This window comes from Nematostella vectensis, chromosome 2 (assembly GCF_932526225.1).
Source record: "Nematostella vectensis chromosome 2, jaNemVect1.1, whole genome shotgun sequence".
Taxonomy (NCBI): Eukaryota; Metazoa; Cnidaria; class Anthozoa; order Actiniaria; family Edwardsiidae; genus Nematostella; species Nematostella vectensis.
In genome coordinates this window covers 7,974,087-7,999,826 of record NC_064035.1, presented here as the reverse complement: position 1 = coordinate 7,999,826, position 25,740 = coordinate 7,974,087, and the positions used below count along the sequence as shown (strand labels likewise).

Below are 25,740 nucleotides of genomic sequence, written 5' to 3'. Positions count from 1 at the left end.
TATCAGAGCACTAGACGAAATAACAATGAATCAAAAAAACTTTTTGGAGATGAATTTTTTTCTCTATTCGGCATCGACAAATCGGGTGTGCCATCGCCAAAAGCTTTTATGTGTGGGTTTCCTGTGTTGTTTATGACCGATAGTCCTGGGTAACATGTTCTGCTCGGTTGATAATGGCGGGCAAATTTAATTCGTTCGGACGTTTTGTTATATTGAGCTGTTATCTGGACGTGTTCCGTAAATTTGTTTTGTCTTCCATCAGTCTTTAAACATAGCAAAATATGAAAAAAGCAGTTAACAGCAAGGTAAGATTTACTAAAGAATGCACTTATAATCATGCATGTTGTCTATTTTGTTTTTACTGACAACTTTGACAAATTCTATACTCATAAAATACCGTATAATTGCTTGAATTATTCTCCTGAATGAGTAAGCTCCTCGCCTAAACGTGTTGTTCAATGACGAGGGGGGGGGGGGGGGGGGAGAGGTTTATGTGGAAAGAGACTAAACGAAATCTGACAGTACCACCCCCCAAAAATTTGACAGTTCTCAATTGTCTTTCCTTACTTTTACAGCCATCAAAAGCTTCTCTTGTTTCCAGGGGACTTGCCACCAAAAACAAGAGCAAAAAGTATGAACTTCCCTCTAATATTATGATGCAAAGATGAAATGTGTACGGAACTGGTGTATGCCTTTAACCAGGATTGTTAAACAGGGATGGACTCCCTGTAAAAATACTCACATGTGCTTGTTACATCCTTAGGGTGTAAAACTCGTCCAAGTGATATCCCTTAAAATCTGGTGCTATCCCTAGCATGTTCACTTACTGAGTATCATTTGTCCATTTAGAATATAATAAAATAGTTGCAATAAAGTACAAGTCCAGAAACCCTCACAAAAATCTCTGATTTAGGAACTCCAGTTTCTGTTGACCACACTCATTTTGCTATCCCTTAGGATTAAAATATTTTTCTTGAAGAGCATATGTATCTTTTCTATGGGTAGCCCCCCCTGTTATATTCAAAACAGGCAGCACTCTAGCATGATTCAATACCCAGACACAAGAGCATACATTTCATGTTTTGTTAATTTTTTTTGTTCATATTTATAATTTGGATGAAACTTCAAAGCATTTGCTGTGATGTTCACTTTGTATCTTTGTGTAATTTCGGATTATGGCTACGCTAAGAACAAATTGCTTTCATTTTAGAAATAATAGAACCAAGAAATATCCTCAAGATGCTAAACCAGGCTATTCCCTGTATTCAACAGATTCTGAAGATCAGGTGATATTTCTGCTGCCCATCAATACAAACATATAATTTATATAAGATAAACATTGTAAATCTCTAAGTCAATGAGTTTGGATTTTATAAGTTCGGGAGAGGGGGAGGGGTTTGTCGTGATCTTTGAGATAATTTATTTGGAAAACAATTGGGACTATCTATTGATGGCTGTTGACAACTTCATCATATGAATATTAAATATGTGTGTAGGATTTATTGTTTTATGTTGAGTCATTCTTATACCAATCAATCTTTGGCCAAAAAGCGGCCAACAATCTTACACCAAGATTTTCAAGGCAAGCATGTTTTATTTCTTTTTTTTTAATGTATTTTTACATTATGCAAATGAAAAACATATGCAATGCAGGCAAGCATATACATAGACCTACTCAGTATAGGGTGCAAGTGAGTCCAAAAATATTTTTCATAGTTTTTGAAAACAATAGGCTTGACCACAATGATATTTTTGGACCTTTCTTCCTAGTTTTAAAAAGTTATAAATTTTCGTTTTCTTTAACATCTATTCTTCTCTTTTCCAGGCGTCAGTTGTGGGTCATGGACTAGATCGTTGTGCTGCTCTTCTTACAAACATCTTGGATAATGATGACAAAGGGAAAGGTTTGCTATTTTGCCCCTAGGAAACAACATTGTCTTGGCTGATCTATTAAAATATTCTTTGCAGAATCAAAATTTATTGGATATGTACCTCACAGTACAGTTAACCTTTACATAAATTTGCAAGATATTGACAGTTCATTACAATATTTGATAGTTCAATACAAACAAGATTTCTTTCAAGTTTCAGTGTCCCTTCAAGTTACTATCATGAGTGGCTTGTAAACCTCTTTTTGTTGTTATCGACGTTGTTATCGCCGGTCATAGCTTCCTTCCATTTAGACTTTGTTTAGTTGCAATGAGGCAGAGTTTGAGTGGGTTCTACTGTTTTATGGCTTCTCTTAATCTCAGTAAAAACAAATGCTTGGAGTACACAGGTCACGGGTGTGGTTATATCCTAGGATACTACTACACATAGTCTGGCTATTCTCTATGGGTTACATAGATCAAGGGTATGGTTGTATGCCAGAACACTGCTAACAGTTTGGTTATTTTCTATGGGTACATTGTTCAAGGGTGTGATTTCATGCTATGATACAGACAACACAGTTTGGTTATTCTCGATGGAGTACACAGGTCAAGGGATGCTAGGAAACTGTTAACAGTTTGTATTTTTCTTTATGGCGCAATAGATCAATGGTCAAAGAAAGCCCGCCATATTAAAACAGCTGTTAAAGCCAGGCAAGGAGTTGGACGGCAGTCAAATGCTAGAGCTGTGGTTATTCCTACAGCACAGATTAACCAGCAAGGTATGATTTGATGTATGTAATCTGGTGTAATAGCTTTTCAGAACAGGTATACTGGTATAAAATGCAAAATACCCAACCCAACCAAACCTCTATTTCTGTGCCCGGGCACCGCAGAAGTCCCAGTATCATCATATTCCCATTATCAGATAATAAATCCTAGAACAATAAATCCTGGACAATAATTCCTAGAACACAATGCCCCACTTTATCTAAAAACATTCTTCTTTTGCAGATTCCCCATCACCCGGACAGGATCCTAGTCATCAATCACTGCCACCAAGGTCTGCACATGCCACAATTTACAATGACCGCCTTGTGGCATCAACACCACTACTGACAGCAGATGAGAGGGAGAGGCAGCAAGCATTGTTGAAGAGGGAGAAGGAGCTGACCCAACAACTGGAACAACTGAAGCAGCACTATCACTTACTCCAGGTATGGCTTATAGGAAGAGCAACAGCGATCACTGAAGCAACACTATCACTTACTCCAGGTATGGCTTCTAGGAAGAGCAGCAGGGATAACTGGAGCAACACTATCACTTACTCCAGGTATGACTTAAGGAAGAGCAACAGGGATAACTGGAGCAACACTATCACCTGCTCCAGGTATAGCTTATAGGAAGAGTAAGAGGGACAACTGAGAAGCAACACTATCACTTACTCCAGGTATGACTTAAGGAAGAGCAACAGGGATAACTGGAGCAGCACTATCACTTACTCCAGGTATGGCTTCTAGGAAGAGCAGCAGGGATAACTGGAGCAACACTATCACTTAGTCCAGGTATGACTTAAGGAAGAGCAACAGGGATAACTGGAGCAACACTATCACCTGCTCCAGGTATAGCTTATAGGAAGAGTAAGAGGGACAACTGAGAAGCAACACTATCACTTACTCCAGGTATAACTTATAGGAACAGTAAGAGGGATAACTGGAGCAACACTATCACCTGCTCCAGGTATGGCTTATAGGAAAAGCAGCAGGGATAACTGGAGCAACACTATCCCTTACTCCAGGTATAGCTTATAGGAAGAGTAAGAGGGACAACTGAGAAGCGACACTATCACTTACTCTAGGTATGACTTAAGGAAGAGCAACAGGGATAACTGGAGCAACACTATCACTTACTCCAGGCATGGCTTCTAGGAAGAGCAGCAGGGATAACTGGAGCAACACTATCACTTAGTCCAGGTATGACTTAAGGAAGAGCAACAGGGATAACTGGAGCAACACTAGGTATAGCTTATAGGAAGAGTAAGAGGGACAACTGAGAAGCAACACTATCACTTACTCCAGGTATGACTTATAGGAACAGTAAGAGGGATAACTGGAGCAACACTATCACCTGCTCCAGGTATGGCTTATAGGAAAAGCAGCAGGGATAACTGGAGCAACACTATCCCTTACTCCAGGTATAGCTTATAGGAAGAGTAAGAGGGACAACTGAGAAGCGACACTATCACTTACTCTAGGTATGACTTAAGGGAGAGCAACAGGGATAACTGGAGCAACACTATCACTTACTCCAGGTATGGCTTCTAGGAAGAGCAACAGGGATAACTGGAGCAACACTATCACTTACTCCAGGTATGGCTTAAGGAAGAGCAACAGGGATATCTGGAGCAACACCACCACTTACTCCAGGTATGACTTAAGGAAGAGCAACAGGGATAACTGGAGCAACACCACCACTTACTCCAGGTATGACTTAAGGAAGAGCAACAGGGATAACTGGAGCAACACTATCACTTACTCCAGGTATGGCTTATAGGAAGAGCAACAGGGATAACTGGAGCAACACTATCACTTACTCCATATATGGCTTATAGGAACAGTAAGAGGGATAACTGGAGCAACACTATCACTTACTCCATGTATGGCTTATAGAAAGAGTAGGAGGGATAACTGGAGCAGCACTATCACTTACTCCAGGTATGGCTTATAGGAAGAGTAGGAGGGATAACTGGAGCAGCACTATCACCTGCTCCAGGTATAGCTTATAGGAAGAGTAAGAGGGACAACTGAGAAGCAACACTATCACTTACTCCAGGTATGACTTATAGGAACAGTAAGAGGGATAACTGGAGCAACACTATCACCTGCTCCAGGTATGGCTTATAGGAAAAGCAGCAGGGATAACTGGAGCAACACTATCCCTTACTCCAGGTATAGCTTATAGGAAGAGTAAGAGGGACAACTGAGAAGCGACACTATCACTTACTCTAGGTATGACTTAAGGAAGAGCAACAGGGATAACTGGAGCAACACTATCACTTACTCCAGGTATGGCTTATAGGAAGAGCAACAGGGATAACTGTAGCAACACCATCACTTACTCCAGGAAAAGATATAGGACAAGCAGCAGGAATAACTGTAGCAAAACCATCCCTTACTCCAGGAAAAGCAAGAGGGATAACTCACTACAGGTATATGGTTTATAGAAGAACAACAGGGACAACTGAGAAGCAACACTATCACTTACTCCAGGTATGACTTAAGGAAGAGCAACAACAACATGTACGGCCTGTAAGAAAAATTATTGGTGGGCTGGAGAAGCACAAGCACCGTGTATTACATGATGTGTGAGGTCCAAAAGGGAAAACCCTAGTTCATGATATGTGAGCATTTTGTGAAAAAATAAAGATTTTTTTTTTATATTCCATGTATGTTTGCCAGAATCAAAGAAGTCCCGAGGTGCAAGAAGACCAAAAGAGACTGTTACAGAACTCGATGCTGCATGAATTAGAAGACTTTCAACAGACAATGCCTGAGTCACCCAAGGTGAATGTCTCGGTGCATCGAGACGCTCATACATCTAGCGGCTCCACGAAAGCAAGGCGCAGCCTCGACTTTCCTTCATCGTTGGGCAGCTTGCTGGAAACTTCTAGAACTAGAAAACCTACGTCACATGGACGCCATAGCATACCAAAAACATCGACTGATGATCACAGTTATGGTAGATCAGCGACAAAGAATCTAAGCCCCGAGCATGAGGTCCCTTACGAGTTGAGTAATGCTCAGGATACCAACAAGAAAGTAAGGATAGTCTCGCCAACATTACCACATAGTGACAAATCATCATCACACACGCCTAGAGATTGGTCAGAGAGCAGGGTACAAGCGGAGAGCCCTGTGCAAAAGCATGGCTTACAGAGCAGTTTGCCGGGGTCTGTCAAGCCTAGGTCCCAGAGTTTGATAAAGGGGGCTACCAGACCTAGATATGGAGGGTCAAGTGTTGACCACACCCCTGAGAGGTCTCCTGTGCGATCGGCAGGTTCAGCAGGCCGGAGCTTGTTGCGAGGCGCAGGTGGCGACGCACAAACACTCCTGTACCTTGTCAGCGAACTCAGAGAAGTCATAGGTAACTCAGGTAAGAGGAAAGGCCGTTTAAAACGCAGTGGTGTTTTGTGGGACAGTTCGTCACAGTTCCTTTTTCGTTATTCTCTTCTGAGACTGAGAAAACAAAAAAATAATCCGAAACCCCTCAACTTACTATTGGCGTTAGATCTTTCACTAGGTGAGTGAACGGAGAAAAATGTGGAGACACTTGCTTACTTAGTGTGAAAATTGTTGTGAAGAGAATGGACGGTTCCTATTTTTTTCCTTCTTCGCATGCGTCTCCTTCACTCTTATTTTTCACATGAATGTAAGTGCTTACGTCTCATCTTTAACGTATTCGTTTCCTTACTTAGTGAAAACCCGCATTAAACAACCTATTTCAGCCGTCATTTTCATCCAAGCAAAGTACCAAGTGTGTAAAAGATTCCATTTCAATCGGCTGATTTGAGGAAGCCAATGCGGTATTTTTCATTGTATTTGGTAAAGTATTAAACTTTGTGATAAGGTGATTGATTCGAGATTTTAGCACATTATGTGCCTTCCAATGTTAAATGAAAACAATAACAAAGGTGTGACTGACAAGGCTGTTAAAGGGAGTCCGAGTCCTTTTAGATGTACTGCTTTTGTACATGACACCTTGTTATAGGCAAAAAGTGAAAGTCTTTGCCATGGTTATATTTGCTAGAAGAATAGCTTCAGCCTGATGTGTCACGTCATACGTATACAGTCCAGACTGAATGTATCATAACATTCCGCGCGTAGATTCTGCATGGATTATGAGCCCGCTCAGTTCGTCCACGCACCTCTGTCGGTTCCACGCACCAAAAGCCACGTGGCGATGAATTCAAAACAACGCACAGTAAAGCGTTCATCTGATGTTGAGTTTTTGGAGATAACGTTGTCAATCAAACTCTACACGGGTTTCTTGCCTTGTATAAACCAGGTGTATAACCGTTTATCCACTGAGTAGGTTTGACAATGTAATGTTATCACCTCCAGACGACATCGAAGTTCAGCGTCTTCTTATGGAGATTGAGAACACAAGTAGCCTGCTGCCCTACTTGTACGCCTCCTCTGCATCCCCGCGACACCCTTCGTCCGCGAATGACGAGGTTCAGTCACTCAGAATAGACAATGCGCAGCTGCGGAGGTAAGCCTGGTACACCATTATAGGACAAGAAGATTATAGGACAACAACAGTGGCGCCTTGGCAACGGTAACGATGCCGATTGCCAAAGATATAGTGATTATGAGACGATGATCATAGCGACATATGACTGACGAACATGTTCATTGTTAGATTGATGGGCGGCGGAACCGGGGGGCCAGGGGGACACTGTGGGTACCCCCTTAAAAAATTCTCGGTAGAAAAAGAATGATATAGAGACAGAGGGAAGGGGGTTGAGGGTTGGAGAAGAAAAAAAAATTTCTTCTTTGCCCCCACCCCCCCCCCCCCCCCAATTGTTTTTGCTTCCGCCGCTCATGAGATTGAGAGATGTTGCCGCGCTATGAGTTTGGTAGATATTTTCTGTATGAATGTTTCCCGGGCTGGGTATCATTTTTTGGCGTAAACTTACTCGTCTGTGACATTCCATTTTTTCAATTCAATTCAGGAACCTTCGTATGGCAAATGAAAAGCTTCAGGAACAAAGAGAAATTCAGCAGAGCTTGGAGGAACTGAAGAGTGGACATACCAACGTCTCATTTGAACGTAAGTTTGATTTGGTGCGGTCGTATTTTAGCTATTGTTTACTATGTGTATCAATTGTTTATCTATCAGTTGCTATCAATGTCACTCCGATTTCTATCATCTGTTGGTTACTAATTGCTGATACTACTTGGGTAATGTAACCGTTTTTAAATAAAGATTATTGTATTCTTAATTGATCATAGTAGCTGCCTGCAAGTCTGAAAATGCCAATCTTCAAAGAGAACTCCAGGAAGAGAAAGCAAGAAGCGAAAAGTTGCGCAGCATCATCAGGAGCATGGAAAAAGCCACCAAGGACCTTAAAGAGGACAAGTCAAAGTTCATGTATATATTACAGAACAAGGCAAATATCATCTGCCCCTGTATTTATGTATTGTCAATATGATTTTGCACACGGTAAGGGCCGTGGGATATCCTCCATGTGGGCTGCCTCCTCTATGTGGGATCTCTCTTCCATGTGTGATATTCGTTATGCGTGATCTTCTCCGTGTGGGATAGCCTTTATGTGTGATCTCGTCCATTTGGGATATCCTTTATGCGCGATTTTCTCAATGTGGGATCAACGTCTCAGTGTCATCTGTTATCTGTTGCCAGGAGTTAGAGTTCACTAAAGGCAGACGTAACGCCCAGCTTGAGGCCTCACGCCTTTCTGTTGGTAAGTTATTACTCCTTCCCCTCTTGGCTCCTCTTAACTCTACGTGTTTCATTACTCCTTCCCCTCTTGGCTCCCCTTAACTCTACGTGTTTCATTACTCCTTCCCCTCTTGGCTCCCTTCAACTCTACGTGTTTTATCGGTAGTACTTATCTCTACGTGTTTTATCGCTAGTACTTATATCGCGGCATTTTCAACATTTTTTCCTTGTTTTTTTTTTTAATAGAGGTGAGGCAGCTCAAGTCGGAGTTGGAAGCAAGTAAGTTATCGAGTGAGGCCGCTGAGAAAGAAAACGTCATCCTTACTTTGAGTTTGAAGCAGAAGGACAAAGAGATCGAACGACTCGGAGAAATGACAAGGTAAGGAAAGGAGTCCGTGAAATGTCACTCGTGTCCGTGACGTGTAATCTCGTGTGATGTCATACCGTGACGTGTTATCTCGTGTAATGTCATATCGTGTAGTGTCATCTTGTGTGATGTCATACCGTGACGTGTCATCTTGCATATCGTGACGTGTCATCTCGTGTTTTCATACCGCGACGTGTCGTATCGAGTAATGTCTGTGACGTGTCATCTCGTGAGATGTCATACCGTGACGTGTCATCTCGTGTTGTCATAGCGTGACGTGTCGTATCGTGTGATGTCATACCGTGGCGTACCAACTCGTGTGATGTCATACCGTGACGTGTCATCTCGTGTAATGTCATAAACCGTGACGTGTCGTATCGTGTGATGTCATACCGTGACGTGCCATCTCGTGTTGTCATAGCGTGACGTGTCATCTCGTGTGATGTCATACCGTGACGTGTCATCTCGTATGATGTCATACCATGACGTGTCATCTCGTGTGTTGTCATACTGTGACGTGCCATATCATGCAATGTGATAGGGTGACGTCATCTCGTGCGATGTCATAGCGTGACGTGTCGTTCACATTCCCATCATGCACAGGGGCCTACAGCAGTCAATGCGACGGGTACTGCTTGATATCGACGAGTACCATCCTGGCAGCGTGGTGAAGGATCATCTGCTGAAGCAACCTCGGGTTATGGAGCACATGGGCATCACTCTAGGCACGGAGACCAGTCAACAGTATAGGTACAGTGCATTAATACACACCCATGCCTAGATACGGAGACCAGTCAACAGTATAGGTACAGTGCATTAATACACACCCATGCCTAGGCACGGAGACCAGTCAACAGTATAGGTACAGTGCATTAATGCACACCCATGCCTAGGCACGGAGACCAGTCAACAGTATAGGTACAGTGCATTAATACACACCGATGCCTAGGCACGGAGACCAGTCAACAGTATAGGTACAGTGCATTAATACACACCCATGCCTAGGCACGGAGACCAGTCAACAGTATAGGTACAGTGCATTAATACACCTCCAAGCCTAGGCACGGAGACCAGTCAACAGTATAGGTACAGTGCATTAATACACCTCCAAGCCTAGGCACGGAGACCAGTCAACAGTATAGGTACAGTGCATTAATACACCTCCAAGCCTAGGCACGGAGACCAGTCAACAGTATAGGTACAGTGCATTAATACACACCGATGCCTAGGCACGGAGACCAGTCAACAGTATAGGTACAGTGCATTAATACACACCCATGCCTAGGCACGGAGACCAGTCAACAGTATAGGTACAGTGCATTAATACACACCCATGCCTAGACACGGAGACCAGTCAACAGTATAGGTACAGTGCATTAATACACCTCCAAGCCTAGGCACGGAGACCAGTCAACAGTATAGGTACAGTGCGTTAATACACACCCATGCCTAGGCACGGAGACCAGTCAACAGTATAGGTACAGTGCATTAATACACACCGATGCCTAGGCACGGAGACCAGTCAACAGAATAGGTACAGTGCATTAATACACCTCCATGCCTAGGCACGGAGACCAGTCAACAGTATAGGTACAGTGCATTAATACACACCCATGCCTAGGCACGGAGACCAGTCAACAGTATAGGTACAGTGCATTAATACACACCGATGCCTAGGCACGGAGACCAGTCAACAGTATAGGTACAGTGCATTAATACACACCGATGCCTAGGCACGGAGACCAGTCAACAGTATAGGTACAGTGCATTAATACACACCGATGCCTAGGCACGGAGACCAGTCAACAGTATAGGTACAGTGCGTTAATACACACCCATGCCTAGGCACGGAGACCAGTCAACAGTATAGGTACAGTGCATTAATACACACCGATGCCTAGGCACGGAGACCAGTCAACAGTATAGGTACAGTGCATTAATACACCTCCAAGCCTAGGCACGGAGACCAGTCAACAGTATAGGTACAGTGCGTTAATACACACCCATGCCTAGGCACGGAGACCAGTCAACAGTATAGGTACAGTGCATTAATACACACCGATGCCTAGGCACGGAGACCAGTCAACAGAATAGGTACAGTGCATTAATACACCTCCATGCCTAGGCACGGAGACCAGTCAACAGTATAGGTACAGTGCATTAATACACACCCATGCCTAGGCACGGAGACCAGTCAACAGTATAGGTACAGTGCATTAATACACACCGATGCCTAGGCACGGAGACCAGTCAACAGTATAGGTACAGTGCATTAATACACACCGATGCCTAGGCACGGAGACCAGTCAACAGTATAGGTACAGTGCATTAATACACACCGATGCCTAGGCACGGAGACCAGTCAACAGAATAGGTACAGTGCATTAATACACACCGATGCCTAGGCACGGAGACCAGTCAACAGTATAGGTACAGTGCATTAATACATACCGATGCAGTTCATTTGTTACTGTGCTCATGGATTTTTGCTGAATACGCTGCCGCTGAGTTTAGACTGCTCATTGTATTATAATACTGGAGTGAATTTGTTATTACTTTCATTGGGAATAGATGCTCCTTTGTATTTAAGTTTCCTAATTTAAAAGGCTCGCTTTAATACATATTAAGGGCTTTCTACTTAGCAAGGGTGTTGTACTTAGCAAGGGTGTTGTACTTAGCAAGGGTATTTTACTTAGCGAGGCGTTGTACTTAGCAAGGGTGTTTTACTTAGCGAGGGTGTTGTACTTAGCAAGGGTGTTGTACTTAGCAAGGGTGTTGTACTTATTGAGGGTGTTTTACTTAGCGAGGGCGTTGTACTTAGCAAGGGTGTTTTACTTGGCGAGGGTGTTGTACTTAGCAAGGGTGTTGTACTTATTGAGGGTGTTGTACTTAGCAAGGGTGTTGTACTTAGCCAGGATGTTGTACTTAGCCAGGGTGTTGTACTTAGCAAGGGTGTTGTACTTATTGAGGGTGTTGTACTTAGCGAGGGTGTTGTACTTAGCAAGGGTGTTGTACTTAGCAAGGGTGTTGTACTTATTGAGGGTGTTGTACTTATTGAGGGTGTTGTACTTAGCCAGGGCGTTGTACTTAGCCAGGGCGTTGTACTTAGAGAGGATGTTGTACTTAGCCAGGGTGTTGTGCTTAGCTAGGGTGTTTGTACTTATCGAGGGTGTTGTACTTAGCGAGGGTGTTGTACTTATCGAGGGTGTTGTACTTATCGAGGGTGTTGCACTTAGCAAGGGTGTTGCACTTAGCAAGGGTGTTGTACTTAGCGAGGGTGTTTTACTGTCTCTACAGTCTCAGTCCTCTGGCCAATATTCCAGCTGTACACGACGCAGCCAAGGCTACACCAAGAGACGAAAGGGAATTCCGTACCCAGTCTACGGCGCGTCACCAACAATCAAGTTTGGATGGATCCCTCCATCGTTCCACACTCGAGAACTCCATTCAAGAAAAATCTAACAGCGCGCGTAAAACGACACACAGAGCCCCTATTCCGAAAATTTCAAATACTCCGAAGCTTGCTTGGAGTCCGGGTAAAGATAGTACCACAATTTTGACTCGTGAATCGGCGCTTCCTTTGAGTTCTCGAGGTGGGTGGGTAAGAGATAATAGGAGGACGCCCAATAGCCCTAGATTCACTTGGACCTCGCCTGATAAGCCTCTGGAAGGGCCAGGCTTGTTAAACACCTTGGCAGTGCTAGGAATGAACTCGCCATCATCACGACCTGGCGCTAACGACACCAGCGCAGATCTATCATCGCTATCTTCTCAAGACGAGCAGGAATTTCAGCGAGACTTGGCGAGTCTGGACGCCGATATCGCGCGAATCCAGAGAAGCTTGCGCCAGGCTGCCTTGAAAACAGAACACGATGACGGAAAGCATTCGCCCTGACTTCTCTTATGCGCTTACTCAGAGAAGCTTATACTTTTATACTATATTTTTATGTGCACCCCGAAAAGCACGCAACAAAGTCACCTAAAATCAAGGAAATCGTAAAGACTTATATGGTAGAAATATATACAGTAAATAGAGATACAGTGAGTAGCGACATGGCGTATGCTTCAAGCTGATTTAGACAGCACGATTTAGTCGTATGCGATCTGCCTTAACGACAATGTCTAAGCCCTGAATTACACACTACGACTTTCAAAGTCTAGCCATGTAGCCGAGTCGTAGGCTGATTAACCCTACGAGTTGTATAGGTGTCGCGGGCAAGTGGCATACGACTAAATCATCCTGTCTAAATCCGCCTTTAGGGATTCGTTTAGATATAAAAAATGGCCGGCTCGAAACAACATTAATAGACAAACGAATTCCCCTACGTGATTCACGAGCACGTCAAAATCCATTAAAAAATAAATAAAATTGCCTGGTGTGTCTGGATTGATTACAAATTATTTCTGTGTTCTGTAGGGATAAAAGATTACCTACGTAAAATAATCACTCAAAACGATCTATTTAAATATATTTTATTTTTCAATTATCGGAATATTACGTTCGTAAATAGATTTAAGTCCAACTCAGTCCGTGAATTGCGATGACACCCATGCGAGCCCCCACTTCAGATTAGTAAGCATGAATTTCAGCGCTTTTGTCCACTGGTCCTCAGAATTGAACTGAATCCTGAGCAAGAAAAATCGTGTCAGCGATAACCTGGTTAGTGCTTTTTCGGCAAAGTATGTAATGCTGAGGCCATAAAACTTCAAAACAATTAAATATATATTTTATTAGAAGACTCCAGTATTTTGACTGTTAAACGAACGGCAGATAGATCATGTTTGATCCATTTGTATGGTGTTACAGACATTTAAATCATTTGTATGGAGTTGCAAAAAAGCACTTACTTGATTGAGAAAGCGCCACCACTGCCACTTGAATCATAGATTTTCCCCTTCTCCATTCTGAAAAAGAAAACATTAGTTAAGCCGAACTACGGAGCGTAATTGTTTTTCCGATAAGCCTTATTACTCAGTTCTGTAACATGGCTATTCGATCACATTTAATATTGAGTCGGTGCGCGCGCTCATTTCTGCCCCGAATGGACTACAGAAACCATGAAAAACTATGCATTTCTATGCAGGAATAGGCTACAAGATTGACGGCAAGCTGGTTAGAAATGCAATATCGAATACTTAAATATATTTCAGCAGTTTTTTTTTTGTGAAAAGAAAAAACATTGCAACCCTTGATATCTTTGACACTCCGAGCGTTTCAGCTTATTTTGCAAAATCCAAGGAGCGCTGTATTTTTATACCTATCTTAAGCTATTTTTTGTTTGTTCCGCAAGCTTTGTTTTTGTTCGATCTTCAGACGAGGTACACCCTTGCTAACTTTCAAAAATAACAGTAAAAACGTTTGGGTGAAACAGTGATTTTATTCAATCAGAACATGTGCCAGTTTATCAAGTTTATAAACATCTTTTCACAGAATTAACATAGGAATGAATCAGTTCAAAGTCCGAGAGAGTGTATACAGGAAAGGCTTGTCTACTTGCGCCTTCTTCTAGACCGTCTAGCCTTGGTCTGCTTGGCAGGAGCCTTGGATGCAGTGCGCTTTACTCTGCGTGCAGGAGCTCTTGATTTGGTTTTTCGCGCCGAGCGCGGCCTTCGACGGGCGTTTCTCTTTTTCGATGCTTTTGACTTCCTGCTCTTGGATTTCGACTTCTTTGTCAGCTTTTTAACTGAGGACTTGCGAACAGAGCGTTTGCCTTTTCGCCCGCGTTTACTTCCTTTGCGTTTCGCTGCCGACCTTTTACGAGCTGGCTTGGCTACTACAACAACCTTGAAGTAGGCGCCGTTCTTAACAAGCGCACCAGTCTTGACTGCCCTGGAAATCGCGACTTTAACGGCCAAGCTGGAGGAAGCGCGTACGCCGGCATTCATTTGCAAGTACTTGAAGATGTCTTTGAACGATGATCCAGAGCGCGAGGCCAAAGCTGCGATAGCTTTTACCACCATTTCAGTGGTGACAGCCTGGCGTTTGCTCCCTTTCTTGCCTTTCCCCTTCATTGCCCTCTTGGCCGGTGAACGTGCACGAGTTTTAGCCATTTTTAAGACTCAAGATAGCTGAAAATATACCTTTTCGCAAGGTGTTTACTATTTGCAATGGATTTTTTTGGGGGAAAGTTAATGAGATAATTGGGTTAATTATAATTATGACGTCGAGAAAGATTTGCGCGCGCGCCTGAGTAAGCACTTGGATTTCCAAATATGGTCGGGAGAAATTATGAATTTAAATGAAATAAATAGATACTCTGACTTAATCCAACAACCCCCAACAGGCCTGGAACGGCAAGCAAAAAAAAATGTAAAATAAAGACAGATGATATCTGAGTATCAAAGACACTCAGGCATCATCTAAGGATCTTAAAGATATATACAAACGAATGTGATAGGGAGTACTGTATAGCCATCCATTATACAGTAACTTGCCGCTATTACGGCGTGTACCCAGGATTGGCTGATGGGGGGGGGGGGGGGGGGGGGTGCAGTCATAGGTATCGTATGGAAAAAGCAAAGTACTTGAAGATTTTTTCTTAACAAAAAATGACACAATTTTTGGCTTCCAGGGGGGGTGTGCGCGCCTGCAAAGCATATTATGGGTTATCAACAAAAACGGGGCATGAGATGAGCACTCGATACACCTCTCAAACAGTTAAACAGTCTTTTCACCTCAAAGCCAGACGATTCAATTCCAGGTCAAACAGACCAAGAATAGCAGTGTAAACAATTCTGTTTCAAGAAAAACAGTATTTAGAAAAATGTTGGGGATTCACATTAAAACAATTATTTTCTCGAATGACGCCGGATGAATCATCTGTTGAGAGATAGAACTGCAAAGCCATGCTGGAAGCTTTAATACTGCAAGATTAATACTACACTTTGTAAGAAACTCAAAATACCCAGGGGTGTCAATGGGTTAATATTTTTAAAAGTTTTTAAATGGTTCTATCTTTGAATATCAGATTTTGATATCAGGCATTTTGATAGTTAATTAAGCTGATTAGAATGAAATCAGATCATTGCTTAGCAATTAATAGCCCCAGTAAAAGGGTTCTCAGAAGACAGGAAAAGGGTTCTTGGAACATAGATAAAGGGTTCTTGGAAAATACAGTATAAGGTCGATTTTTTTTAGACTGGCTACGAAAGCGCTGCACAAATCGTCAAACCCAGTCTATTTACTTTGTTTCTCGGCAAGTAAGAAATATGATAAACGTAGCATGGTAGTACATGGCTTTGGGCTAATCCGTTAGCACTGTATTTTTATCAAAGGTGAGAGCCTCTCTTACCTATATGGCAGACAGAATCTCTTGTCGACCTTCTCGACAGCTTCCTTGAACTGCGAACAAAAGAAAGTAGCAAAGTGAACAGCACTTTAACCAGTTAAAATGACTGCGGCTAATGCAAGAGTACTGTGTAATGCATTCACTCAAAATACCGGTAAGCGCACTACGACATGGTAAGATATGGCCAACAATTCTCTTATCAAAAGTACAACATCTACTTACTTGTTGTAGACAGTCTAGGAATGCTACCATGGCTTGGTCAAATCTGTAATAAGTGAAATTGAACAGGATCAATACTACACTCATCGGGGTAAAAAGGCAGGAGTAATATTGATACATAATCATTTTGTTCTCAGCACGTCTTGGAAACAAAGTTCTCTGATTTTATGCTTGATTTGCCTTTTAAAGACCGTCGATCCGACTTGTGACGCGTGGTTTTGAAGGGTACAAACCCCTATGCAATTGAGATGTTCGTCACAGTAGTGAATGAAATCTGCTAAAATCACGGTGAATTTCAATCCATCCTACAACTAAAAAATCTCAATTATATTTTTGGTGCATCCAATAATGCAGGGAAAATTGTATTTTTGAAAATGATTAGAGTTTTGAATCATCAAAACAAAAATGAAACAACATTTTCACCCAAGTTGGATCTACGGATTTTAAGTAACACGAAAAAAAAAATTAAGGAAAAAATGTTGATTTAGTATTGCTCGTTACAACTAACACAAATTTTCTGGCAGCAGAACAGAATAAACTAGCCATCATTTGAGTCGTTTATTAGCTAGAGTTACAACCGTCTTACTTTGTATCCCAGAAGAAGCGGAACCCACCGGAACCATATCTGAGTTTAAAAAAGTCAAACATTTGATTGTAAGCCCCAATAAATCCAACATTCTCCAAATGAAGAACGGAAAATTCAGTGTCTTTAAGTGAGAAATTTTACAAGGGGGGGTTCTGTGATACAATCAGTGTTTTTCAACAATTATTAAGAGTGCGAAAAATCCTGGGAGGAAGGGTACTGGTACATATGATGAGGTAAATGATGTAAAGCATGATAACGGGTCAGCAGGTTTAGGTATAGAAATGGGTGGGTACAGTAGTGTAAGGCGTGGCAACAAGCCAGAGGTGAACTCACAGGGGTAGCTCCTTGGACTTGTCTGATAGTGACTCTATGTAAGAGTGATTCCCAAATGGTACAAGACGGTACCTAAACAACAGTGGAGATGCATGTGTTAGCTTAACCATAATGTGTTATGTTGGGCATTCTTTTAATGCTCATGCCAACACATTCCCACAAGACCTTCTATGATGCTTTATCACAGGCCCGTAGCCAGTGTTTTGAGCGGGGTGGTTCGTCGACTCATTTAGGGGACCATTTTCTCTTAGGTAGCTCGCCCGAGCTCGCAGTGGTACTCAATTTTTCTCCATTAGAGCGGACCTCCCAGTCGAGTGGGGTGGTTCTTCCGAACCCCCCCTGGCTACGGGCCTGTATCATCCAGCCACACAAGGAAAAGTTTTGCAGACACAAAATTGTTTTGATTGGTTGCAAAATCATATTGGTCAAAGAGATAAAATAATGTGTAGTGTACCTTTCAAATGTAAGTTTCATTTTGCGAGCTAGAGAGTGCAGCAGCAATACCGTCTGTCCCCAAGCCGCATTGATTTCACTCCACTCAACCTGGTAAAATAACAATAATACAAGCCGCATTGATTTCACTCCACTCAACCTGGTAAAATAACAATAATACAAGCCGCATTGATTTTACTCCACTCAACCTGGTAAAATAACAATAATACAAGCCGCATTGATTTCACTCCACTCAATCTGGTAAAATAACAATAATACAAGCCGCATTGATTTCACTCCACTCAACCTGGTAAAATAACAATAATACAAGCCGCATTGATTTCACTCCACTCAACCTGGTAAAATAACAATAATACAAGCCGCATTGATTTCACTCCACTCAACCTGGTAAAATAACAATAATACAAGCCGCATTGATTTCACTCCACTCAACCTGGTAAAATAACAATAATACAAGCCGCATTGATTTCACTCCACTCAACCTGGTAAAATAACAATAATACAAGCCGCATTGATTTCACTCCACTCAACCTGGTAAAATAACAATAATACAAGCTGCATTGATTTCACTCCACTCAACCTGGTAAAATAACAATAATACAAGCCGCATTGATTTCACTCCACTCAACCTGGTAAAATAACAATAATACAAGCTGCATTGATTTCACTCCACTCAACCTGGTAAAATAACAATAATACAAGCTGCATTGATTTCAATCCACTCAACCTGGTAAAATAACAATAATACAAGCCGCATTGATTTCACTCCACTCAACCTGGTAAAATAACAATAATACAAGCCGCATTGATTTCACTCCACTCAAACTGGTAAAATAACAATAATACAAGCCGCATTGATTTCACTCCACTCAACCTGGTAAAATAACAATAATACAAGCCACATTGATTTCACTCCACTCAACCTGGTAAAATAACAATAATACAAGCCGCATTGATTTCACTCCACTCAACCTGGTAAAATAACAATAATACAAGCAGCATTGATTTCACTCCACTCAACCTGGTAAAATAACAATAATACAAGCCGCATTGATTTCACTCCACTCAACCTGGTAAAATAACAATAATACAAGCCGCATTGATTTCACTCCACTCAACCTGGTAAAATAACAATAATACAAGCCGCATTGATTTCACTCCACTCAACCTGGTAAAATAACAATAATACAAGCTGCATTGATTTCACTCCACTCAACCTGGTAAAATAACAATAATACAAGCCGCATTGATTTCACTCCACTCAACCTGGTAAAATAACAATAATACAAGCTGCATTGATTTCACTCCACTCAACCTGGTAAAATAACAATAATACAAGCTGCATTGATTTCAATCCACTCAACCTGGTAAAATAACAATAATACAAGCCGCATTGATTTCACTCCACTCAACCTGGTAAAATAACAATAATACAAGCCGCATTGATTTCACTCCACTCAACCTGGTAAAATAACAATAATACAAGCCGCATTGATTTCACTCCACTCAACCTGGTAAAATAACAATAATACAAGCCGCATTGATTTCACTCCACTCAACCTGGTAAAATAACAATATTACAAGCCACATTAATTTCACTCCACTCAACCTGGTAATAACAATAAAAATAGCCAACCGTCAAAAGGAATTTCACATGCATACAATTCGAAGTTATGTCTAATCAAGCATTCAAGAGAATGGACAAGCAATTGTCTACATAGTGTTGGAATCTAAAGTTAAGCGCTATAATACAGTATAACATTAATTTAAATTCGTAGTACACTCAAAGAGAAATAAAAGCATGGACTCATGCAGAGCTTATATCTACAATCAGACATGCATATATTTAATTCTTGATGGAGCTCAGTGGGGTTTTGATTGTCACTCACATTCATGGTAGAATTTTTAGTAGGGACCTATACTTACGGGAACACTAGGAAGGCGACCAAGACGGAAATTGTTGATTGTACCAAAATGACCATTGTGCCTTGAAGGAAAAAAATAGTCCCACATCAGTGCCCTGGTTGTTACCATTTGATTCATCAGGTTTTCTACTTAGGCATGAAGGTTCCAAATTGAAAAGCCAATTGTTTTATTATACTCTGAAAAGTTCAAAACTCAGGACTGTGAACTGCGTCGAGGAGTGGTATCTACAGTACACACTGACGAGTAAAGTCAGTCACATTTGAAGCACATTTGATCATGTCTCATGATGTTCATTTGCTCAATATAAATACTAAACATCTCATTTCAAACTACATGTACTGACTCAAGATTGGTTCTGGTTCTCTGACTTAGCAATAGAAACTGGCGTAGCTCATGCATGGAAGTGTACCTTACCATATATGGAATGTGCTGTTGAACACATTTGTCTTCTTGAGCTTGTCAAGCTGTGCCTGGGCGTACATCATCTGGTTATCCACACTGCAACAGACACAGGGACGCAATATCAGGCAACATGCACTGGGAATTATATGACACTATGGGAGGCATACTTGTGGGCTCTGGCTTTTACAGGAGCAGCAATATAAAAAAAAGAAAAAGCAACTTATTCAGCCCTAATGGATTGGACAGAAAGTTTTTTTGCCAGAAAGGTAATCTCTTTGTATATTTATTTTCAAGTCGCCTGCCTTGTCTGATTACAGTAGCATACTTAGTATCAATACATAAATGATCAACAATCCCTCCTATAACTTGTAAAATGGAGCTTCTAGGGAAGACAAAACACCATAGACTGAAACATTTACACCCCAACTAAACTTATGAATTAGAGCATGAAATATAACTTATACATAGATGTTTATTTACGTGAATATCTATGTCCTAAGAAATTCTTCATCAATGCTGTATTTGCTTGGGGTTTATTACTGTATTTGCTTGGGGTTTAATAGCTTATAAAACCATGTACCATACTGTACCTTTGCTTCTCATCTTCAAAGTCCAGTAATTCTCTCTGGTATTCGCAATACTCTGTATAATAAGCTTTCTCTGCTTCTTCAAGCTGTTTTGATATCTCCTTTTCCTTCTTCAGAGCCTCAGACACATCATGTCTCTCCTGTTCAACTTCGTCAAGCCTGTTAATGAGTTCTTCCTCTTCCTTTTGAAGGTCCTCAAGCTCCTTGGATAGAGACTCACTACCTGAAGACAACATACAGATACAACCAAATTAAATTACCTTAATTTCATAGCCTGAAAATACAACAAAACAACAAAATAAATAAATTATATATATATTGGATTGATTTACCCAATTCACCACTAGCAAACAACCAAATGTGTGGATTGATTACATGGGCACTTGGCAAAATCCAATCAGTTTTAACAAAATACTGTAAATATAAACAAAATAATAGTGTTTACTGTAGTATGCTTTGCTGAATAGCAAAAAATAAAAAGTAAAAGCAAACCTGTCAGTTGCTGGCTGTTGAGTTTATGCAAGAATTCCTTATAATCCTTGAGTTCGTCTTCAGTTATCCTCAGTTGCTGGTCCAGCTGGTCCAGTAGGGCATCTGTACACTCCTCACACAAGGGGTGGTCCACCTCCGTCTGGCCAGACATAATGTCAAACAGCTGGGTTGTCACCTACATAGAGAAATACAAGAAAATTGATTTAACAGACGGTGTTATTATTCATACAGTACTTAACCCATTGACTCCTGGCTATTTTTGAGCTGAATTTATAAAAAGCAGACTGAAAACAGAAACCTCCCCCCCCCCCTGAGTTTTATACAGCCCGGCAAAGTCAAACACCGCTGCACCTAGTCAGCGGTATCCTAGCTTTCCAACAGTGCTTTGCGGTCCCCACTTTTAATCCCTCGTCGATGTGCTGAAGCCAGCACAAGTTGATGGTTGCTTGTATTTTTCATCAAAAATACAGCTATGAGCATATTAGGAGAGTGTCCTAGGTCATCATGAAGTCTATTGGGGCATAATTGAGTGCTTTGTTTATGGATATTTGCAAGCAAAGGTGGATTTATGGTGAATTTGTCTTGTTTGGCTTTGCCTGGATAAGAAAATAATTTCTAATGAATCACCACAGCTCTCCTAAATGCAGTCTTTTCCGAAACCAAATTGATTCCAAAATTGTTAACACTGCTATTCTGGGTCTGTATGACCTCGAATTGATTTGTTTGGCTTCGGGGTTAAAAAACTTATAAAAAACCATCTGACTTTAGGGAGAGGAGTGTTGACTGGCCCTCCCCCCGTGAATGGCATCCAAGTGGTTTTTCAAGCCTTCAGGGAATGGACATTGGGTTTTGAGGCCATGGAAACGAACCTGGAGGATCAGAATAAAGGTATCTATTTGTGTCTTGAGCTGTGTTTGCTGATATATCTCCCTTGTGTGGTATTTTGAGCGTTTTATTGAGAAGGGTGATCTTGCATTTCTTTCCTTGTTCGATTTGAAATTTGTCATAGAACCTGTGCTATTATTTGGCTTAAGAGTAGTTGCTATCACCTTGGTTTGATGCATATCTTCAAGACCATTTACCCCTTAGACTGATGCCTGAGCATCTTCATCTTGTTGTGTTTATTTTGCATTTATGAATTTTTTGGGTTGTGGGTACTTCTCAAAGCCGGTACAGGCCGGTTGAGGGGTCAAAACCAATGTCAATAACCAATACTAAACCAATGTAAAAAAACAATACTTAACCAATGTAAATAACCATAACCAATACTCAACCAATGTAAATAACCATAACCAATACTCAACCAATGCAAATAACCAATACTTAACCAATGTAAATAACCAATACTTAACCAATGTAAATAACCAATACTTAACCAATGTAAATAACCATAACCAATACTCAACCAATGTAAATAACCAATACTTAACCAATGTAAATAACCAATACTCAACTAATGTAAATAACCAATACTTAACCAATGTAAATAACCATAACCAATACTCAACCAATGTAAATAACCATAACCAATACTTAACCAATGCAAATAACCATAACCAATACTCAACCAATGTAAATAACCATAACCAATACTTAACCAATGCAAATAACCAATACTTAACCAATGTAAATAACCAATACTCAAACAATGCAAATAACCAATACTTTACCAATGTAAATAACCGTAACCAATACTTAACCAAGGTAAATAACCAATACTCAAACAATGCAAATAACCAATACTTAACCAATGCAAATAACCAATACTTAACCAATGTAAATAACCAATACTTAACCAATGTAAATAACCAATACTCAAACAATGCAAATAACCAATACTTTAACAATGTAAATAACTGTAACCAATACTTAACCAAGGTAAAAAACCAATACTCAAACAATGCAAATAACCAATACTCAACCAATATCAATAACCATAATACTTTACCAATGCAAATAACCATAACCAATACTTAACCAATGTAAATAACCAATACTTAACCAATGTAAATAACCAATACTTAACTAATGTAAATAACCATAACCAATACTCAACCAATGTAAATAACCAATACTCAACCAATGTAAAAAACCAATACTAAATCAATGTAAAAAACTAATACTCAACCAATGTCAATAACCACAATACTTAACCAATGTAAATAACCATAACCAATACTCAACCAATGCAAATAACCAATACTTAACCAATGTAAATAACCAATACTTAACCAATGTAAATAACCAATACTTAACCAATGTAAATAACCAATACTTAACCAATGTAAATAACCAATACTTAACCAATGTAAATAACCAATACTTAACCAATGTAAATAACCAATACTTAACCAATGTAAATAACCATAACCAATACTCAACCAATGTAAATAACCAATACTTAACCAATGTAAATAACCATAACCAATACTTAACCAATGTAAATAACCAATACTCAAACAAGGCAAATAACCAATACTTTACCAATGTAAATAACCGTAACCAATACTTAACCAAGGTAAATAACCAATACTCAAACAATGCAAATAACCAATACTTAACCAATATAAATAACAAATACTCAACCAATGTAAATACAGCCAATACTTAACCAATGTAAAAAACCAATACTTAACCAATGTACTGTAAATAGCCAATATTTAACCAATGTAAATAACCAATACTTAACCAATATAAATAACCTATACTCAACCAATGTAAATACAACCAATACTTAACCAATGTAAATAAACAATACTTAACCAATGTACTGTAAATAGCCAATATTTAACCAATGTAAATAACCAATACTTAACCAATGTAAATACATGTAACCAATACTTCAAGGTATTAATAATACCTTTAGTCTGTGGCTAAGATTGTCAGGCTTAACAGCTTGGACGTCGCCAATCAGAGTAAACCCATTCCCTTCAATGGAGTGCATTCTACATTATAAAATGAGATTCATACGGTAAGCAAAATATATTTTTGCAACTGCATTGTATAATGGTATCAGAAGAAGGTAATACAGTATCACAGAATCCCAATAAGAAAGACTGTGTTTGCTGGTTTACACAATTGCATTCTATTATTCAAGTCAAGCAATACACAAGTCAAGCAATACAGAGGTCAAGAAATTTCTGGCTGTCCTAGCACTCAAGAATAATTAAAAAGTATAACGAAGCATTGAAATTCCTTCTCTCAAATTATACTCATGAGTTTAGTTAATCTTTGATTGAAAAGAACTGTTAAAACACCACAAGATTTTAAAATACAGTGGCCCCTAACAAAAAGCTCCCCTGGTCTCCAAGATAAAAAAACAAGCCCTAGGGACTTACTGTATTACAGCCTTAACAGAATTTCCAATCAACTCACCTTTTAGGTAGAATATTTTTTCTAATCACCATATCTTCTTCTCCTTCTAAACACTGAAAATGCAACAAGCACAAATTAAAAATATAAGCAGAAAAATGAAAGTTCCTTATAGCTTCTCGTGACAAAAAGGGATGTTGGTCAAATTTATCAAAAGCTGCATATGGTTCCGCGAAAAAATTGAACTTCTTCCCTTTTTCCTCTATTTTACATACAAAGTAATTCTCTCTTCCCTAGAAACACACAGAAATGCTTGCAACTGCAGGCTACAAAACTAAAATCTAGCCCAAACTCCAAGTTGAAACACTATTTCAAATATTCAAGCATTATTGTTTCTAATGTTTATCATAAACTTAAAATTAGTAGGACAAACAGTAGATTGAAGTGGATACAGTATGCACAGCAGCTTGTCAGTCATGAGTGGAAGGTACAGTAAGGGTGCTGTATCATGATAAAGGGCATTATAAACTGTAACAGATTAATGATGTCTCATATCTGCCAGTATAATGAAGCCTTACACCTCTTCATGACAAGCATATGAACTGACCTTGCGAGGAGAGGCGGAGCAATCAGCATCTCTGCTCTCATCTGCCGCTACATCATCATCCTTAGTTGCAAATGGTGGTAGAGGTGCTTAAAAGACAAAAACATTTATGTGTCAACTGAGACACAGTAGAAAAAACTAGCCATTACAGATGAATGAAAAAGTATTGCGGGGGAGTATTAAAGAGATGGGGGATCAAGGCTGTCTCAGAGCAAATATTTTCATTTCTAATTCAATTCAATATGCTATTACAAAGGTGTTACAAAGCGATTGGGATAAGATAGAATGGAAATGGAATGGATTAAACTACGATATGGGGATGATAGAGAACTAGTAAATAAAACATTATCATTTTTATATCTAATAAGATATAAAGCTCGACAGACGTAACAAATTGGCGTGAACTTTAGGTTTTGGTTTCCGTCAATCATAAGTCATTCAAATGTCGTCGTTGTTCTTGGTGAGAATAGCCCTTTTGACAGTCTCGCTGATTGCAGGATACTCGGGAGACGTTAACTTTCTGAGATGGAGTCTTACCTGTGAGTTCAGCTAGCGTGTCTGTGTCCACGGAAGTAATAGAGTTGTGGACCTTGAGGGGTTGGTAGCATCGCTGACATACGAAGCTTACATGAGTGGTGCCTTTGACGGCTGGCTCTAAGGACGGGCCTTTAGTCGCCATCAAGTCATCAATCAGAATTCATTCAGTATATACAGGACTCTAGATGCACTCGGTATAAGTGTATACATAATTCTCCAATCTCAGAAGGAGAAAACCTGAAGAATAAAAGCTCAACAATAACTAAACCAGAAGTTCCGCCATCTTGTTTTGAAGATTCCTGT

General features: G+C 40.3%; 2 protein-coding genes across 3 annotated transcripts; one reads left to right on the top strand and one right to left on the bottom strand.

Moving 5' to 3' along the window:
* The first annotated feature begins 135 nt into the window (after positions 1 to 135).
* Positions 136 to 13,069, top strand: LOC5514314 (coiled-coil domain-containing protein 14). 2 transcript variants are annotated; one of them, XM_048724217.1, is made up of 14 exons: positions 136 to 305; positions 576 to 631; positions 1,211 to 1,286; positions 1,826 to 1,904; positions 2,534 to 2,650; positions 2,883 to 3,085; positions 5,327 to 6,020; positions 6,989 to 7,139; positions 7,603 to 7,700; positions 7,886 to 8,040; positions 8,292 to 8,352; positions 8,577 to 8,709; positions 9,301 to 9,447; positions 11,995 to 13,069. In XM_048724217.1, exons 1-14 carry the CDS (start codon positions 282 to 284, stop codon positions 12,590 to 12,592), a joined length of 2,592 nt encoding a protein of 863 aa, XP_048580174.1. In that variant the 5' UTR covers positions 136 to 281; the 3' UTR covers positions 12,593 to 13,069. The 2 variants fall into 2 exon arrangements, with proteins under 2 accessions (XP_048580174.1, XP_048580173.1); XM_048724216.1 differs by having other exon boundaries at positions 7,883 to 8,040.
* Positions 13,070 to 13,154: 85 nt separating this feature from the next.
* On the bottom strand, positions 13,155 to 25,738 carry LOC5514353 (beclin-1). Its single transcript, XM_048724223.1, has 15 exons — positions 25,438 to 25,738; positions 24,904 to 24,989; positions 24,360 to 24,412; positions 23,845 to 23,929; positions 20,985 to 21,159; positions 20,496 to 20,715; positions 19,918 to 20,001; positions 19,504 to 19,564; positions 17,579 to 17,667; positions 17,125 to 17,196; positions 16,792 to 16,830; positions 16,209 to 16,251; positions 15,990 to 16,039; positions 13,546 to 13,602; positions 13,155 to 13,324 (listed from the first exon to the last, which is right to left on the bottom strand). The coding sequence occupies exons 1-15, from the start codon at positions 25,577 to 25,579 to the stop codon at positions 13,222 to 13,224; spliced, it is 1,359 nt and encodes a 452-aa protein (XP_048580180.1). The 5' UTR covers positions 25,580 to 25,738; the 3' UTR covers positions 13,155 to 13,221.
* Between the last annotated feature and the right edge of the window lie 2 nt (positions 25,739 to 25,740).